Genomic DNA, 16,988 nt, shown 5'->3' with positions numbered 1-16,988 from the left:
GGTTATATGCTTAAAACTGATTTATAATCAAAACGAGATTGCAACTATGAACATGCAAACATATATGATTACAATGCTTTAATTTGCTCCGTTATATGAACCATGGAACATTAGACCATCTCCACCAGTAAAAATAAAGAAAGTTTCTCAAAAACATATTAATTAATATTTTAATCAAAACAGATACATTAATTATTATTTAATAGTTGAACTAATAGTGTGATTACACCTGTCCAATCATCCGAGAAATTTAACTCTCCTTCTCTCCTACTTTTTCTCCCTTCTCTCATATTTTTTTTTTAATTTTTTTTCTTTTGTTAGGTATCTCATTGAGATACTTCCATTGGAGATGCTCTTAGAACGTTAATATATATACAAACATAATTAGGTGAACTTAGAGAGGAACTGCAATTGATGAAGAAGAGGAGTTAGGGTTTGCATGAGCTCCTCACAAGGATGGTTATGGATTCCTTCATAAGTTGTCTCCACAATGCTCGTCTCCTTCGACAGCCTCTGAACTTGCTTCTTCACGTTACACATGTGTTGTGTGCATCTATAATAGCTCCTTTTGATGATCATAAGTGAGAAGAAACACACAAAAAAACAATCTTTTTAAAAACAATTTCAGATTATTTATGTTAAAAAGTTTACCTGGGATACAAGCTGTTCTTGACGGATTTCTGACCGTACTTTCTCCATCGATAACCATCATCGAGAATATCTGCATCACTCTTTGTGCGAAACGAAAATCGCGGATTTTTCATCTTCTTATCTCGAGAAGAGTCGACGAGGCCATTCATTAATGAAGAGGAGATATGATGAATCAACGAATTGTGTGTTAGAATTCTTCGTGTGATTTATATTGAAGAGATATATAAAAAGGTTTAGAAGCCAACTACATTCAACTACTTCAGACCAACAACAACAAAAAATTCCTTCACGTCATCTCACACGTGTGTGACTTAAAAAACAGAGACATGGTTTGGTCTTTACTTGAACTCCTGGAAACTGTAAACAGTAGAATCCGGTTTTGGTATCACAATGCGCAATCTCATAAAAAAGAACCGAAGCTACGATCTTAAAGGAGCTCGTGCAGAACCCTCGGATGCTCTCCAACTCCAAGAGAGTTCCAACTAGTAACCGCGATCTCAATCTCTACATTTCTCTATCTAAACCCAGAAACGGAAAAATAAAAAAGGAATCGCCTTTGGAACAGAAGTTCAATAAGATCGAAACAGAGACTGGGTTAGGCTAGAGCCTAGAGAGAAACAGAGACTGGGTTAACATAACCAGACTGAACCAAAATCCGGTTTAATATAGTAAAGATATTTTAAAACTATCTCCGTTGCCGGGACTCGAACCCGGGTCTCTCGGGTGAGAGCCGAGTATCCTGACCAGCTAGACTACAACGGATCTTGTTGATTTCGTTAAAATATTGAATTTATAGTTAAGCTATCACAATTCCTAACAGTGTCATTGCTATGCTTGATTTGTGTGTGAAACCCAGAACTGAATCGCCACTTGCCAGAATCTAAACAGCGTCCTCACTCACTAGGAATTGAATCTTCTTAAAAGTAAAATTCCTTGTTCTTGTAAACACAGACACAGTCACAGATAAGAGGGTTTCTTCATCTTCACAACAATGGCGTCCTCACTCACTAGGAATTGCTCTCGCTTCTCAAAAGCCATCTCTGTCCGTTTCATGAGTAACCTACCGGAAAACACCGTCTACGGAGGACCAAAGCCACAAAACCCAAACCAAAGAGTGACGCTAACGCATCTCAGACAAAAACACCGGAGAGGAGAACCGATCACCGTCGTAACTGCCTACGATTACCCATCCGCCGTTCATTTAGACACAGCTGGTATCGATGTTTGTCTTGTCGGTGACTCAGCTTCCATGGTTGTTCATGGTCACGACACAACACTTCCTATCTCCTTAGACGAGATGCTTGTTCATTGTCGTGCCGTTGCTCGAGGCGCTAAACGACCTCTCCTAGTTGGTGACTTGCCATTTGGTACCTACGAGTCAAGCTCTAGTCAGGTAATGTTATAAAATTGAATCTTTTTTTCTTCTAGATACCTAAATTAAACATATTTGTTGATAAGGCATGTTCTTCTGCTTAATTTTTGTGTAGGTAATTAGATTCTTGATTGCAATTTCAATACCTGAATTAATCACAACACTCAGTGGGACTTACAATGTTCAATTCATTTCCTGATCAAATGTTTAGGTGATTGGATTCTTGATAAAAAAAGTCTTAAATGATACATTATGTGTCAATGTGTCATTGCCTGTGTAATCACAGATTTAGCTTTAGTACTTGCTTATGCAAAGTAGATTCTTTACAAGATTTTGTGTCAATGAAACAAATTAGGGACCTGATTTTGGGTTTAAATGTTGGCTTCAGGCGGTTGATACTGCGGTTAGGGTTTTGAAGGAAGGAGGAATGGATGCGATTAAGCTCGAAGGAGGATCAGCTTCTAGGATCACTGCTGCAAAAGCTATAGTTGAAGCAGGAATTGCGGTTATTGGTCATGTGGGTCTAACCCCTCAGGCGATTAGCGTTCTTGGTGGTTTCAGACCCCAAGGCAGAAACATAGCTAGTGCTGTTAAAGTTGTTGAGACTGCAATGGCTTTACAAGAAGCTGGATGTTTTTCGGTTGTTTTGGAATGCGTTCCACCTCCTGTAGCTGCTGCTGCAACTTCTGCCCTCAAGATACCAACCATTGGCATTGGGGCTGGACCTTTCTGCAGTGGACAGGTTTTATTTGAAAAGTTTCGTTCTTTCCGGTTTTGTGTGTAGCCAAGAGACAAATTTGCATTTCTCATACCTGTTAATTGTTTTCTTGGAAATGCAGGTGCTAGTTTACCATGATCTTCTTGGTATGATGCAACATCCACATCATGCCAAGGTAAAATCCTGACACAATTATTGTTTTCGAAACGCATTCTCTTGTTCGTTCGTTCGTTATCAACATGCTTCTTGTTTCATGCTCTTATATTTCACAGGTTACTCCAAAGTTTTGCAAGCAGTACGCTAATGTCGGAGAAGTGATTAACAAAGCCCTAATGGAATACAAAGAAGAAGTCTCTAAAAAAGTGTTTCCAGGTCCTTCTCACAGTCCTTACAAGATCACAGCAAGTGAGCTCGATGGGTTCTTAACCGAGTTGCAGAAGCTTGGTTTTGACAAGGCTGCTTCTGCAGCAGCTTTAGCAGCTGAGAACATGGAGCCTTCAAAGTGACAATTGTATCCAAAAGCTTGAGATATATTGTCAATTGTACTTAAGACACTAGAGAATTATCATTTTTTTCAAGAGAATGCAAATTCATAGAGTACGGTTAAAACTTGAGACGGTGCAAGGTTGAAGAGGTTCAAGCATGGTTTCTCTGTTGCTTGTCCAACCGAGAAGAATGGACCTTTGTTTTAATGCGACAGTGATAGTATGTTTATATGTGTCATCTTGAATAGATTCATTACAGATCTCTAAGAGCAGAGTATCCCATATTAGTTTCAGAAGCAAGTTTCATATATTTACGGTTAAAAAAATCTAATTTGAAATTGACATCATTCTTCATCTGCGCTAGTTTTGTGTCCCCACTAAACCACGGCTGGGTCTCAGAAGTTGTTTGAACAGAGCAATCTTAGGGACATTCCAATGCTCCACGTGCCTGCAAGCCAACATTCATCAAAATATGTTTAACCAGCTTCTTCTTCTTCACAAAAGATTTCAAAGTTGAAAAGAGATTAGTGGGGTTTATATTAATGAGCTCATAAGTAATCTTTTTACCTGCAAATTTTCCCGGATTCTGTGTCGAAATAATACTCCGTGTAACCAGTTGCTGTAAAAACAGATTTCCATAAAAAGACATAGTAAAAGTTTTGTTCTTTTTGTCTTCATTACTAATCATTGAAGCTATTAAAGTTGCAAACTTTATCCTAAAAAGGCTACAAAAATCTGAAAACTTTTAAGGTTTCCTTGATAAAATAAATACCTGAAAGAATGGGTTTCCATGGAAACGACATGACACAGCTAAATTTCCAATGTCCAATTCCTTTATCCTGCAAAACTCATGATGGAGCTCTGGTGAGAAACAAAAAACGAAACTTTTACTCCGACATCTTTTAGTAGTTGACCGTACCTCAAAATTCTCCCATTTCATGAGCTTCATATTGGATTTCTCGATAAGGCTTCCGAAATTAGTGCAATTCCTTTTGAAACGAGCAAGACCCTTGAAGGATCCAGCCGGATCAGCGAATTCACACTTCTCCTCATAAACCTCCGGCGTCAAATTACCTGAAAACTCAGAGATTTCGATTTAGACAAAAGAAACAGAATTCAGATTGGATGATTTTACACTGACCTGTGACGAAGTAGGATCGTTTAAAGTCTTGTTTAATCGAGTCCACGACAGCTACACGAACGGCTCGACCAGAACAATCAACAGGAACCTCAAAGCCTGTCACAATCGGAGAAGTCTCCGGAGATCGGAAAACAGAAGCAGCTATTCCGAGTAGCTCAGATCCGTACCAAGCGATTTTGAGTAGAACATTATCCGGCTCGGGTCCTTTACTTGTCTGTGGCTCGTCAGTAGGATTCTGTCCTCGGCAACTCACTCCAGTTGCTTCGAATCGGCGATTAGTCCGGAAGATTGAACGACCACCATCGCCGGAGAAGATTGGATTAACGGTGGCGATGGAATGAAAGGAAAGAGAAGCTACCATTTTTAGGATTCAATTTTGTGTGATTGATTGATTTAGGAGATGCGACTTTTTGCTTTAAAATGTTTTAAAGTATCTATTTGTGGTTAACAGAGACCACACAATAAATAGTGATAGTAACGAGTTACACAAGTAACACGAGCATAAATCTGATTCGCTAAACAATGAATCATATTACAGGAAGAATATAAAGTTGAAGTATTCTACACTTTACTTGACAAGTTTATCCTAAGAAATCTGCGGTTTTGATCAGCTGATTATGTCTATGGCACCGGGTAACACCTGAAACTTTCTAGGTAGGAATCCAAGATGTTCTCCATCTGACTGCACATAGATACTTCCACTGTCTGTAATCTCTTCAACTTCGATGCTTTGTACACTACAAGAGAGGTAGCATAAAGGTGGTGACTTTTCTAGTGCTAAGGTCGTTTAAAGGACAAAATGAGAAGAAGCCAAAGAAAAATATTACCTTCTTGAAGTCACATTGTTAACCGAAAGATGAGTCCCGTTGTACAGCTTATGAAGTTTAAGTACGAAATCATACCATTTGAAGTTTTGAAGAACCACAACCTACAGGGAAGAAGTCAAGACTCAAGAGCTACCATATTCCCAACATAGGATTTGAGATTGAAGAAAACGAATAGTTGCACCTCAAGATTTCCATTTCCAGGGATGGCGTTGGGTGTGATTTTCATTCCACCACCAAAGTATTTTGCGTTTCCAACGCAGAGAGCAGTGACCTGGGGATATATTTCCCATTCGCCTCCATTGACCTGAGAAAATAACAGAATGCTTTTAAGTTACTTGCTACGGTGCAGAAGGGATTTCGCAGAAAAAAATTTGCTTACTCTGATTCTCATATCTTGGTTATGATGGCCCATGAACGCTTGTAGGGCACCAATTACGTAGCACAAGTTTCCAAATTTCTTGTATTTTGAAGCGTAAAATCCTGCCTTTGCGCTCCTGCAAGTAATGAGCAACAAAAGGACAGATTTACAACCTTGCATCATTAGGGATCAATCACAGATGAAAATTTCCACGATATGCTTACAAATGAACATCAGCTACATTGATGAAGTAATGCAAATCCTTTCCTTCCTTGTCGATAACACCAACATCAATCCGTGATCGCATCCCTGAGAAAATGCTGGTTATGTGATATATGAGACATAGATAGACAGTTCAGTAGTAACTAAGTCCTAACTCCTCAAATGAATTCAGTGACATACCTCTAGCAATGCGCTCCACTGCTTCACAAGGATCATTGTTCCTAAAGAATGCAGGATACACTTAACATATGGCTCAACATAAGTTTCAAAAAAACACAACAAACAGAAGTTGCAAAAACTAACCAACCAAATGTTCTAGCAAAATCTGAGCCAGTACCTAAGGGAATCAGCTGCAAAATAAAAAGGATGGACTAAGATTGTATGTTGTAACTCCACAAGAGATATACACAAAAACAAGTCAAAAAGTCAACTCAAGCTACTCACACCAAGTGCAGTCGATCGACTAGCTTCCCCACTGAGATAACCGACAGGTTTCCCCTCCCAAAAGAAACCATTAACAACCTGTAGATAAAAAAAAAAAGGACAGAATGAGTGGAGCTAAGAATCTCCAGAGCGCAGTTCTAGCAACCAAAAATGGCAATTCCTACCTCATGAAGTGTTCCATCACCTCCAACCGCAATGACAGCATCTGCACCATCCCTTATAGCCTGAGAGGATAATTAGAAGCAACAGAGGATCATCATAAAACCAAATCGACAAGACAGAGAATACTGTACCCAGCAAAGTAGTATATTACTTTCACTACTCCTTACCTCTCTTGTAATGTCAATGGCATGAGAAGGACCCGATGTTAATAATTCACTTACCTGGAGAAACAAACAAGAAGACACGTAAACTCAGTTGAAGGAACTGAAGAAAGCGAAAGGAGATGGCATCACTAACACAGGGGCACAAAAAGGCAAGTGAATCAAAAACTCACATTACAGTCTTTACCAAGACGAGATCGAAGGTGAGGAAGCAACTTCTTCCATTCTTTAGCTGTTCTACCATTAGCACCTAGACTCATATAAAAGACATTGAAAAGAATCAAGAGACGATAATACTAAACCTCAATTCCACATCGAGATTGATTCTCATATTAAAAACATCATTTTTAAATCCAATGAATTTCGAATCTCAGTTTTTTTTCATCCAGTGAGTAAAAGGGCAAACACACCTTGAGGGTTTACGACGAAAACGAGATCACGGAGGCCGGAGGAGGAGACGACGGCGGCGGCATCGCCACCACCACCACCGCGAAAGGTGAAGCGATCAGAGGTAATACGTTGCTGTTTCCTAAGGAAAGAAGGTTGTTTCGCCGTGAAAGGGCAAAGTGGAGTGCAGCAAGTGGATCGTAGCATTGTATGGCCGCAATTTAGCTCCGGTCATCGCCGTTATCAAGTTCATCGCGCGATTAGACACTTACAGAGACCTTCTGTTTCAGCGAGAGGCTTTTTCACAACGTTTATGGGCCGTTTTTTATCTTCAAAGTTTTAAAAAGGCCTATTTTATCTAGCACAATGGTGGAGTTGTCTCAAAGTCAATAAGGTATTCAATATCGACGTAATTCGATTAGGAATCTTTTGGGAAAAATGCCCTTTGGACCTGATGGCCCATAAATTGAGGTAGCTATACCTAATGGGCTTAAAGAAACAAGAAAAACGATTGAGATAAAGACAGCTCTTTAGTCTTTGTCCGGATGTAAATTAAAAGTGGGGTCCATACTTTTGTCGACCGATTTGTTCCTTGACAGCTGTCATTTGGGCTTTGAGGCCCATGTTTTACGCAAATCCAAGGAATTCGTTACGTAAAACAAATAAAGTTGTTATGCCTTTTAAAAAATATTCACAGTTGCTGAAATTTTTTTGATGAGGATTTTACAATTTTTTAAAAAGCAAAGTACTACCAAAAATAATAATGAATCGTCAAAATTAATTTTCGATTAAATCTTCTCAGTTTTTATTTTTAAAAGTAATAACAGGAGTCTGTAGGACGTGGTATGTATTAGTTAGCCGTTAGATTTGGTTATAATAATTAAAATAAACAAAGACTACGCCAATCGACCAATGACTTATTTTATAATCCCACGAAATCGTCTCATTTTTGGCCCTTCGATAAAACTTTTAATTATTTTATAGCCGTCCACTTTCCGCTAAGAATTTAACTACACACAAGGCTGTGACCAATTAAAACGTAACAGCCATTCACTAATGGTATACTTGTAAGGTTGTAACTAGTTTTTATGTGACGGGCCGTAGCTTTATCAAACTCGACCTCCGCCAGACATTTTTCTCAGCCGATCGACTCAGAAAATTCAATGAAGCATTAGAAGAATCATTTCCACACGATTTTCCCTGTGATTTCTTCATTTCCGGCGACTTAAAACGGTAAGTTTCGTGGAAATTGAGTTTTTTTTTGTTATCTATAATTCTCCTTTTATTGTGTGTGTTCTTCTGTAAATCGAAGTTTGTGTGTTTAGTTCTAAGATAGATTTTACTGTTCGATGAAGAGTTTGTACCGAACTTCTGTGTTCAAAACTTCCGTGTAGATAATTAACTCCTAGGGTTCTTCTAATTTTGGAAAGATTGAAACTTTTATCCTAATTCCTTGGTTCTGGACATCTTCAAGTGTAGATTATGGCTTAGAACAATTGATTATGTGTTTGTTTTCATCTTCAAATTTTGATTTTACATCATTTCAATAAAGGTGGTAACTTCTTTTTTTTCAAGATCTCAAAAGTTGTCAGCTTTTTGGGACTCTTAAGGTTGGGACTTGGGATTGTATTGTTCCTCGATTAGTCCTTCTATGTGTGGCAACAACACAGAAGATACATTGAGTTCACAGCAAATCGGTTTGTATGATTAATCATTATCATTATTCTAACAATATTTCTCTTTTCATTTTCAGGTGTCTAGCAAAATGAGCCGACCACAAGATCCACCCCGAGGTTTCTTCCCATTTGGAAATCCCTTTCGGATGTTATCATCAAAGGGATCAGATTTATCGCCATGGCTACTTTCTCTATTGAACGGCTTTGAGCTACGTTTGGAAGAGAGACTGAAGAAACTTATGCCTAAGAACAAAGATGACATCCTCACTTTATCCTGGATGAAGCTAGCTATGGAGTCACTCTGCGAGACTCATAAGAACATTAACACTCTCATTACTGATCTCCAGCTTCCTGTCTCTGATTGGGAAGAGAAATGGGTTGATGTTTACCTCAACATAAGCGTTAGGTTACTAGATCTCTGTAATGCCTTTAGCTCTGAGCTCACACGTCTCAACCAGGGAGATCTCTTCCTCAAGTGTGTTCTGCACAATTTACAATCGGATTCTGGGGAGAAGTATCTCCAGGCTCGATCTTCGCTTGATAGCTGGAGGCAACATGTTAATACAAACAACCCTAGAATTGAAAACTGCCGTGCGGTTCTAGACAGTCTTGTTAAATCTCTGAGTCTGCCTAAAGTCAAGAACTCGCCTAAAGGAAAGGTTCTGATGCGAGCTTTTTATGGTGTGAAGGTTCAAACAGTTTATATCTGCAGTGTATTTACCGCAGCCTGGTCTGATTCCACCAAGGATCTTTTCGATTTACCTGTCTCTGAAAAACCATTATGGGCAAAGGTCTTTACTGATATGCAGAGTGTTGTAAATGCTGAGATCAGAGACATGTTGTCTTCCGGTAGAACCACGATTCTCAAAGAGCTGGAGAGCGTTGATGCTAGTGTCGAGAAGCTATACCCGATGATCCAAGATGGCGTTGATCCTGTCGAAGTTGAATTCTTCAAAGATAATGTTATGGAATTGGGGACACAAGCTGAGAAATTGTCTCAAGGGTTGGATCAGTTACTGGAGGAAGTTGATAGTTTCTTTAAACTGACTTTGAGAGGGCGCGATGTGTTGCTCTGTAATCTTAGGTCAAGTGACTCAATCTCTGGCAATGCAGTTGGAGAAGATGTAGACTAAAATAGTGAGGTAAACAAACAAGTTTAACCCTTACAAAAGGCAGCTTTAGGTTCTATAAATAGTGTTTTCTCTTTTTTCTTTGTTTTGAGTCCATCTGTCGAGCTTGTCTCTTCCGTTTAGGTGTGTTGGTCTTGTATGTGTGACTGTATGAAATCAATTCTGCAATAAAATATAAATATAGAATACATCTGTTTGGCTTGAAAAAATCACTGCTCTCTTTGTAGTGATCCAATCTTTCTAAACCTGTTTCAATCAAAGGAACAAATCAGAGGCTTTGATCTATAGTTAAGTGCAATTAGTAGTAACAAATGAAAAATGCAATATTGAGCTAATATCGAGTGACTCTGCTTCTTGTTACCATACACGTATGTAATCTTTCATGATCTTTAGATTCACGGGTCCCTTGAGAGATCTTTTACAGTTGAAAAAAGCTTCTCTCTTCACATGGATTTAGTGTCTTCAAGAGATACTTTAGGAGATCCTTCAACTTCAACAAAAGCCCTTCTTCTTGGTTTCTCTCGTTCTCGGTCTGATCATTGCATCATCATGTCTGGAGAATCAAGCTCTGGTTCTACCGAACATTGCATCAAAGTTGTACCGACACACGGTGGCCGCTATGTTCAGTACAACGTTTATGGACAACTCTTTGAAGTTTCCAGAAAGTATGTCCCTCCTATTCGTCCCATTGGTAGAGGCGCTTGCGGTATTGTCTGGTAAGTTCTTTTGATTCTTTGTCTGATAAATTATGAAAGCGTTCCTTCTATTGAATGTTCACAGGCTCTTGATTCTTGAATTTCAGTGCTGCGGTGAACTCAGTGACTGGAGAGAAAGTGGCTATTAAGAAGATCGGTAATGCTTTTGATAACATCATCGATGCTAAGAGAACGCTACGTGAAATTAAACTTCTCAGGCATATGGATCATGAGAACGTAAGCCTTAAGCATCATTTCTCACATTTGACAACATCTTTTAAGTTTCTCAAATTTGCTAGATCTATCAAGTGTTCCTGATCTTCAGGGTCAAATGCTCTTTATATATAATTTCGTTTACTCTAATCTTCAAGCCTCGGTTTGATTCTTTAGGTTATAACCATCAAAGATATTGTAAGACCTCCGCAACGAGATATCTTCAATGATGTCTACATTGTCTATGAGTTAATGGACACTGATCTTCAGCGAATCCTCCGTTCTAACCAAACACTGACCAGTGATCAATGCCGTGTAAGTCTCTGTGTTGTTCTAATCATTTGTAAAGTCATGGAACTCTCTGATTTGATCTTTATTCTATTTACTTGTCTTCCTGTTACAGTTCCTAGTATACCAGCTCTTAAGAGGGCTCAAATACGTGCACTCGGCCAACATATTACATCGTGATCTAAGGCCAAGCAACGTGCTACTTAACTCGAAAAACGAGCTAAAGATTGGTGATTTTGGGCTTGCAAGAACAACTTCCGACACAGACTTCATGACTGAATATGTCGTTACCCGTTGGTACAGGGCTCCTGAGTTGCTTCTTAACTGCTCAGAGTACACCGCAGCTATTGATATTTGGTCTGTTGGCTGCATACTCGGCGAAATCATGACGGGACAACCGTTGTTTCCAGGCAAAGATTATGTTCATCAGCTTAGGCTTATAACAGAGGTATACCAGTAAAGTAAAAAAAGCATCAGTTTTACACTTTTCTTAAACTGCAATGCCCAATTCTGATTTCACTTAATATCCATTTCTTGATATTAGCTTGTAGGCTCTCCAGACAATTCCAGCCTCGGCTTCCTTCGCAGTGACAACGCAAGAAGATACGTCAGGCAACTTCCGCGATACCCGAAACAACAGTTTGCTGCTAGATTCCCGAAAATGCCCACTACGGCTATCGATTTGCTTGAGAGAATGCTCGTCTTTGATCCTAACCGGCGCATCTCAGGTAACAAACAACACAAAGATCCTTAAAACATTCATGTGGTTTTTTGCAGTTTGCTTTTGGCTTATCAATTAGACCTGCATGTGTTGTGTGTGTAGTCGATGAAGCCCTTGGCCATGCTTACCTATCACCGCACCATGATGTGGCCAAAGAACCGGTCTGTTCGACTCCTTTCAGCTTTGATTTCGAACATCCTTCTTGCACAGAAGAACACATAAAGGAGCTTATCTACAAGGAGTCTGTCAAATTCAATCCTGACCACTGAGAGAGAAACATGTTTGAATGATTTGATTCCTTTTTAAAAGTCTGCTCCGTTTGGTTTGATCTAAGATTCCTTTATATTGAATCTAAACTCATTTTATCTTTGATTGAATAATTGCTATGATGATACACACATATTTATCCATATCGTAAGCCCCTGCAGAGCTCAAGTTTCTTTAAATCAAATTTCTTAAACTATTGATCATATATGATAGCATTTTAAAAAAATTCTGTTTACCAAAACAGAGTATTATGTGTAATAGTTCGTTTAGTAAAATTACAGTTTTTGAACTTATTGCCAAATAGATTGATCGGAAGTTGAAACCAAGAGTTTTGTCATTGTCTTGATCGGAAATATCACACGCCCACACAACGAAGCTTTCTCTGAAAAAGTACTAAGATATGTATGTATGTTGATAATTATAGTATTTTTCCTTTTGAAGAAAACAGAGAACAAATGTACTTTAATACCGTTGTCTAAGATTTTAAAACGCTGTCGTTGTCGATTATAAATTAGACATTGGCGCTAAAAGCCCATTAATATCAAGGCCCTCACCCCAATTAATTTAAAAGAAATTAATATCAAAGCCTTTTTGTATAGAGAGAGACAAAAGATAAAATATCTTTTTTTCATGGGCAGTTTCTATTATGGGCTTGGTTTGGCCTAATATATATCTGTTATTTTTCTGTTGTGGGGCATTACATAGTCCATCTAATGTTTTGTCTTGTTCAATAAAATTATCTCTCTTGTGAAAAAATAATATAAATAAGTTCCTATATGACTCTTGTCTCTGACCAACACGTACTATATTATTCATATAAACCAGATAAATATTAAACCGAATATCTAAGATCCTATCTCGCCGATATACCGTGTAAAAGACACGCGCCAAGATTCTTCATTACCAAAAATCCCAATCATTTAACAACCGTTCGATCAGCGCGTAACTACAACACTTCCGTTGCGGCGCGTGAGATAAAACTGACGAAAAATTTAACAAATGTAAAAAAAAAGTCAGTATTCAACAATCAAGACGACGAAAATTCTCTCGAGTGATGATGCTCTCTCTTCTTCTTCTTCTACTCACACTAATAAGAGTCTAAAACCCTTAATTCTCAGAGAAAGTTTCACCTACAATGGCAGAGATTTTGTTTCTGCTTTTAAGAACTCTCGTCGTGTTTTCATGTGCTCTTTCGATCTGTAATTGTCTTCAAGATGCTGCGGACAATAATGGAAACTTTTTCACGGTCTCGAGCTTCAGGTACCCTGAATCCGAAGTCAGACCCTACGATACACGTTACATCAGAGGTCTGTTTTAATCTGAGATTCAAGCTTTTTCAGCTGCTGAATGATGATTTGAAATTCAGCAAATGGAATTGGATTTGTTATATCTGATCAGTTGCTTCTGGATTATGATCATTTTGGACTATCTTCTTTTGGTTGATGCTATCTGATTCTCTGTTTGATTCCGTACAGTTGATTTGCCTCCATGGTTCTCATCATTGAATGTTGCTATTGAATCTGATGTAGACATCGTGAGTATTACAGATCTTTCTCCTCCAAATTTTGTTTTTGGTATTCAAATAAATATGTAAGTAATTGCTATTTATTGTATGTAGACTGCAAAGAGCATTTCGAAGATTTCCAAAAGTCTTCTTCCTGTTATATGCTTTCGAGATGGTAGTCCTCCTCTGCCTGATGCCTCAACCAACGCTCTTCAAGGATTAGGTACGATTTAGGTAACAACATGCTAGTTAGCTTCTTTTGTCTGGTCAAAGAGATCATATACCTTCTTACTATTTTAGGGAATTGAGAAAGTTTTTTTATATTTTTTTGATGTTTTGTAGAGCTAGGACGGTTCTTTAATGGATCTTTTGAAAGAGCTCAAGATAGTGAGATTGCACAACAGTGTTACCCTATGCAGAAGAATATAACCTTGAGATTGACCAATGAACAGGTTTTAAATTACTTCTTGTGTGTTAGGACTTTTTTAGATGATGAGTTTCTTTTCTTTTTTTAACGTTATTGTTTCCAGATATCTCCTGGAGCTTGGTATGTTGGTCTCTTTAACGGAATTGGGGCGACTAGGACTCAGGGGAAAATGGTAACACTCCCTTTATAAAACTTCTGCCTTTAGTGTTTGTTTGTTCTGATTTTGATTTCTTATAATTTGGATACTGCACAGATTGTTCGCTCCTCTGCGTTTTCATTTAGTGCCAACATTAGTGTTGAAGGTTGTAAAACCGCTACAATGTGGGGGCCTTTCTGCAACCAGACTATTTATCCGCTTTCATGTTCTCGGTTCGATAACCAGACAGCAAGTGTTATTTCTTGCGCTGATTCTTTTCCTAGTTCTTGTCTGACTGGTGCTGAAACGAAGACATATGCTTTAGATGTAGATGGAATAGCTGAACAGTTAGTTATTATGGCATCCAATGTCAAAGTAGATTCCAATGAAAGTTATCTCATGTGTTACGCCCGTTTTGAAGCCTTTGCTTCAGAGACTCTGCATGATTACGCTGCTGATATACATAAAGTTCCCTTAATTGTTAACAAACCGAAAGCTGGTCGATGGTATATAGTTATTAGTTTATCTGGACGGGAGAACCGGTTTGCACAGGGCACAAATTCCAGTTCTAGGGTCTGCTTTTCCATTAATGTTAAAGTACTCGGATGTCCTGTAGGAAAAGCAGGACCAAATTGTGGGCAGCAAATCTACATTCTTCAGGTAAGTTGCTCTAAAAGCTTGTGAGTATGTCAAAATCAAGATTGAGTTATATACTTATTAGAATCGTTGAACACGATATATTTTATGCAGGCAGTTATGAGGAGAGGATGGTTGACACCTTTTCAATCATATTATTTTCCGGTCAATGACGCTTCACTTTCAGGCTCGAGCACAAATTTCCCCCTCGAACCCATCGTCAGCAACTTTTCCTCTATTCCAGAATTAGACACAAGCACATGGACTTATTTTCTCATGAACATCCCTCAAGGTGGTTCTGGTGGACATATCCATTTCAGATTATTATCAGATTCCACAATACAGTATGAAGTATATCTTAGATTTGGTGGATTGCCCACTATTGACGACCGGGATTACTATTATGTAAATCGAACAAGTGCCAGCCGCTCAATGTTCTTCTCATTGTATAATTCTAGCAAAGAAATGGTTGATTTCTACATCTTGTATGCTCGAGAAGGAACCTGGTCATTTGGGTTAAGGCAGCTCATTGACTCTAATACTCCTGCTGCTTCCAGAGGTTCACCTACTTTAGTATCTCTTTCTCTCGAAAGATGCCCGAGAGGGTGTTCGTCTTATGGGCAATGCCGATATGCTTTTGACGCTAATGGATTGACATCTTACAGGTTTTTTATCTATCTCGAGTCTGCCAAAATATGTAAACATGATGGAAAGTACATTATCTTGAGATCAAATTCTTGTGTTGTGTTTCAGCTTTTGTTCTTGTGACAGAACCCACGGAGGCTTTGACTGCAGCATTGAAATTGTGTCACACCAAGGTATCTTAATCTATCAGTGTTTGAAACTTTGACAACTTTTCTGTATACTCATGTGCGTAAAACCTGATGCAGAACATATTGTTCAGTCTATTGCTCTCATCGCATCAAATGCAGCGGCTCTTTTGCCAGCTTACTGGGCTCTTCGGCAGCGGGTAATTTTCTTGGTTTAACACTTTAATCCGGGGCTCTTGTTTTTTTTCTTTTTTCCATCTAAATGCTGCTGATTCATGTCGTAAACAGGAGTATCCAGAGTGGGTTCTGTTTACATCCAGCGGAATCTCGAGCGCTCTGTATCATGCATGTGATGTAGGCACCTGGTGTGTTTTAAGTTACAATGTTTTACAGGTACGGGTAGTTGAGAGCTGCATCATTGTCATCTTCTATGTGACATTATACTTAATTACGAGATGGTAATTTTTTTGCTTCAGTTCATGGATTTCTGGCTCTCTTTCATGGCCGTGGTTGGTACATTTGTGTACTTATCCACGGCTGGTGAAGCAGTTAAAAGGACAATACACACAGTTGTTGCCATTCTCACAGCTTTATTGGCCTTGACTCAAGCAACAAGGTATCTGAGATGTTTGACTCAATGGTTGTGATAAATAGCACCTTGATACTATTTCTAAACATTTACATTGGCTTGCTATCTTTTTGCAGGGCGTCAAATATTATCATTGTGTTAGCAATCGGTTCACTCGGTCTCCTCATCGGATTTTTGGTAGAATTTGTTACCAAGTATCGATCATACTGCGGGTCGGCTGGATTTTCATTGAACATGCTCGACAGGTAAAATAAGGAAGCCATTCTGTTTCCTGACTTACGCCGATTACCTACTGTGACAAAATCATTATTTATCTGAGGTCTGTCATATTCTTGTCATAGGCCACGGGCAGTCAAAGAATGGTTTAGTAATTTGATCAAGACGCTCAAGAAACGGTTTCGTTGGGGCTTTGTGGCGGCTGGTCTTGTAGCCTTCACCATGGCAGCCATAAGTTTCAAAGTAGAAACCAGTTCGAGCTACTGGATGTGGCACAGGTGTGTGTGTATGTAAAGTTTATCAAATATGAATAATATCGATTGTATCACTTTTCTGAAGGTTGGCTTATGAAAATTGTGTGCAGTATTTGGCATTTCACAATCTACACATCTTCTTTCTTCTTCCTCTGTTCGAAGATTGCAATTGTAAATCACGAGAACCTAGCCCACAACGGAGCTGACAACTACGAGTTAACAAGGCAAGACTCGCTATCAAGAAACTAAGATAAGCATAAAGAGAGGCCTTTACTGATTTTTTTTGTATCTTGTAACAAGACATGGTGATGGGTAAATATTCTCTCCCTTACTTAGATTCTTTCGATATAGAATCTGAACCTCACTTTCAACTTGTATCTGTAATCTTGTATGTTTATACACTCATAGTGACATGAAAAGATCACTGGAGTTGTCCAGTTGCATCATTTATCTTAGGCCTAGGCTATGTAATGTTTTGGTACAATGGGAGGCTTTGGCGTTCTTGAACAATCTTTACTTCCATGGCTTTTTAAGCTGA

The 16,988-nt window shown here is 38.7% G+C and overlaps 7 protein-coding genes and 1 non-coding gene across 14 annotated transcripts; 4 read left to right on the top strand and 4 right to left on the bottom strand.

Moving 5' to 3' along the window:
* Positions 1 to 128: 128 nt before the first annotated feature.
* On the bottom strand, positions 129 to 842 carry WRKY43 (WRKY DNA-binding protein 43). 2 transcript variants are annotated; one of them, NM_130175.3, is made up of 2 exons: positions 652 to 842; positions 129 to 565 (listed from the first exon to the last, which is right to left on the bottom strand). In NM_130175.3, exons 1-2 carry the CDS (start codon positions 798 to 800, stop codon positions 385 to 387), a joined length of 330 nt encoding a protein of 109 aa, NP_182136.2. In that variant the 5' UTR covers positions 801 to 842; the 3' UTR covers positions 129 to 384. The 2 variants fall into 2 exon arrangements, with proteins under 2 accessions (NP_182136.2, NP_850446.2); NM_180115.2 differs by having other exon boundaries at positions 129 to 553.
* A 498-nt stretch (positions 843 to 1,340) lies between these two features.
* Positions 1,341 to 1,413, bottom strand: AT2G46120. Its single transcript has one exon. It is a non-coding gene; the product is annotated as a tRNA-Glu (tRNA).
* A 58-nt stretch (positions 1,414 to 1,471) lies between these two features.
* Positions 1,472 to 3,484, top strand: KPHMT1 (ketopantoate hydroxymethyltransferase 1). Its single transcript, NM_130174.5, has 4 exons — positions 1,472 to 2,044; positions 2,412 to 2,765; positions 2,863 to 2,916; positions 3,014 to 3,484. The coding sequence occupies exons 1-4, from the start codon at positions 1,643 to 1,645 to the stop codon at positions 3,245 to 3,247; spliced, it is 1,044 nt and encodes a 347-aa protein (NP_182135.1). The 5' UTR covers positions 1,472 to 1,642; the 3' UTR covers positions 3,248 to 3,484.
* AT2G46100 (Nuclear transport factor 2 (NTF2) family protein) lies at positions 3,435 to 4,779 on the bottom strand. 2 transcript variants are annotated; one of them, NM_130173.6, is made up of 5 exons: positions 4,368 to 4,779; positions 4,146 to 4,300; positions 3,999 to 4,065; positions 3,794 to 3,845; positions 3,435 to 3,674 (listed from the first exon to the last, which is right to left on the bottom strand). In NM_130173.6, exons 1-5 carry the CDS (start codon positions 4,726 to 4,728, stop codon positions 3,587 to 3,589), a joined length of 723 nt encoding a protein of 240 aa, NP_182134.2. In that variant the 5' UTR covers positions 4,729 to 4,779; the 3' UTR covers positions 3,435 to 3,586. The 2 variants fall into 2 exon arrangements, with proteins under 2 accessions (NP_182134.2, NP_001118532.1); NM_001125060.1 differs by having other exon boundaries at positions 3,794 to 4,300; positions 4,368 to 4,774.
* Positions 4,779 to 7,252, bottom strand: LCBK2 (Diacylglycerol kinase family protein). Its single transcript, NM_130172.5, has 12 exons — positions 6,952 to 7,252; positions 6,715 to 6,791; positions 6,548 to 6,601; positions 6,383 to 6,442; positions 6,219 to 6,296; positions 6,078 to 6,124; positions 5,955 to 5,995; positions 5,777 to 5,861; positions 5,574 to 5,688; positions 5,376 to 5,498; positions 5,195 to 5,295; positions 4,779 to 5,104 (listed from the first exon to the last, which is right to left on the bottom strand). The coding sequence occupies exons 1-12, from the start codon at positions 7,133 to 7,135 to the stop codon at positions 4,975 to 4,977; spliced, it is 1,095 nt and encodes a 364-aa protein (NP_566064.1). The 5' UTR covers positions 7,136 to 7,252; the 3' UTR covers positions 4,779 to 4,974.
* Positions 7,253 to 7,933: 681 nt separating this feature from the next.
* Positions 7,934 to 9,938, top strand: BPS2 (BPS1-like protein). The gene is made up of 2 exons (NM_130171.4): positions 7,934 to 8,161; positions 8,682 to 9,938. Exon 2 carries the CDS (start codon positions 8,694 to 8,696, stop codon positions 9,735 to 9,737), a length of 1,044 nt encoding a protein of 347 aa, NP_566063.1. The 5' UTR covers positions 7,934 to 8,161; positions 8,682 to 8,693; the 3' UTR covers positions 9,738 to 9,938.
* Positions 9,939 to 9,986: 48 nt separating this feature from the next.
* Positions 9,987 to 12,117, top strand: MPK12 (mitogen-activated protein kinase 12). 3 transcript variants are annotated; one of them, NM_001337177.1, is made up of 6 exons: positions 9,987 to 10,450; positions 10,537 to 10,666; positions 10,820 to 10,957; positions 11,046 to 11,378; positions 11,475 to 11,658; positions 11,754 to 12,117. In NM_001337177.1, the coding sequence occupies exons 1-6, from the start codon at positions 10,182 to 10,184 to the stop codon at positions 11,918 to 11,920; spliced, it is 1,221 nt and encodes a 406-aa protein (NP_001325006.1). In that variant the 5' UTR covers positions 9,987 to 10,181; the 3' UTR covers positions 11,921 to 12,117. The 3 variants fall into 3 exon arrangements, with proteins under 3 accessions (NP_001325006.1, NP_182131.2, NP_001189755.1); NM_130170.4 differs by having other exon boundaries at positions 10,231 to 10,450; positions 11,754 to 12,077; NM_001202826.1 differs by having other exon boundaries at positions 10,231 to 10,450; positions 11,731 to 12,072.
* An 824-nt stretch (positions 12,118 to 12,941) lies between these two features.
* Positions 12,942 to 16,955, top strand: AT2G46060 (transmembrane protein-like protein). Of its 3 annotated transcripts, none has more exons than NM_180113.3 (14): positions 12,942 to 13,225; positions 13,394 to 13,452; positions 13,537 to 13,645; positions 13,765 to 13,874; positions 13,953 to 14,021; positions 14,103 to 14,645; positions 14,736 to 15,286; positions 15,375 to 15,439; positions 15,512 to 15,591; positions 15,680 to 15,784; positions 15,868 to 16,007; positions 16,097 to 16,225; positions 16,322 to 16,474; positions 16,561 to 16,955. In NM_180113.3, exons 1-14 carry the CDS (start codon positions 13,054 to 13,056, stop codon positions 16,697 to 16,699), a joined length of 2,424 nt encoding a protein of 807 aa, NP_850444.1. In that variant the 5' UTR covers positions 12,942 to 13,053; the 3' UTR covers positions 16,700 to 16,955. The 3 variants fall into 3 exon arrangements, with proteins under 3 accessions (NP_850444.1, NP_001323926.1, NP_850445.1); NM_001337176.1 differs by having other exon boundaries at positions 12,952 to 13,225; positions 15,393 to 15,439; NM_180114.3 differs by having other exon boundaries at positions 12,985 to 13,225; positions 16,322 to 16,955.
* Positions 16,956 to 16,988: the final 33 nt, after the last annotated feature.

Source organism: Arabidopsis thaliana, chromosome 2 (genome assembly GCF_000001735.4).
Source record: "Arabidopsis thaliana chromosome 2, partial sequence".
NCBI lineage: Eukaryota > Viridiplantae > Streptophyta > Magnoliopsida > Brassicales > Brassicaceae > Arabidopsis > Arabidopsis thaliana.
Note: the sequence above shows the minus strand (reverse complement) of the source record. Positions and strands in the feature narration are given on the sequence as shown.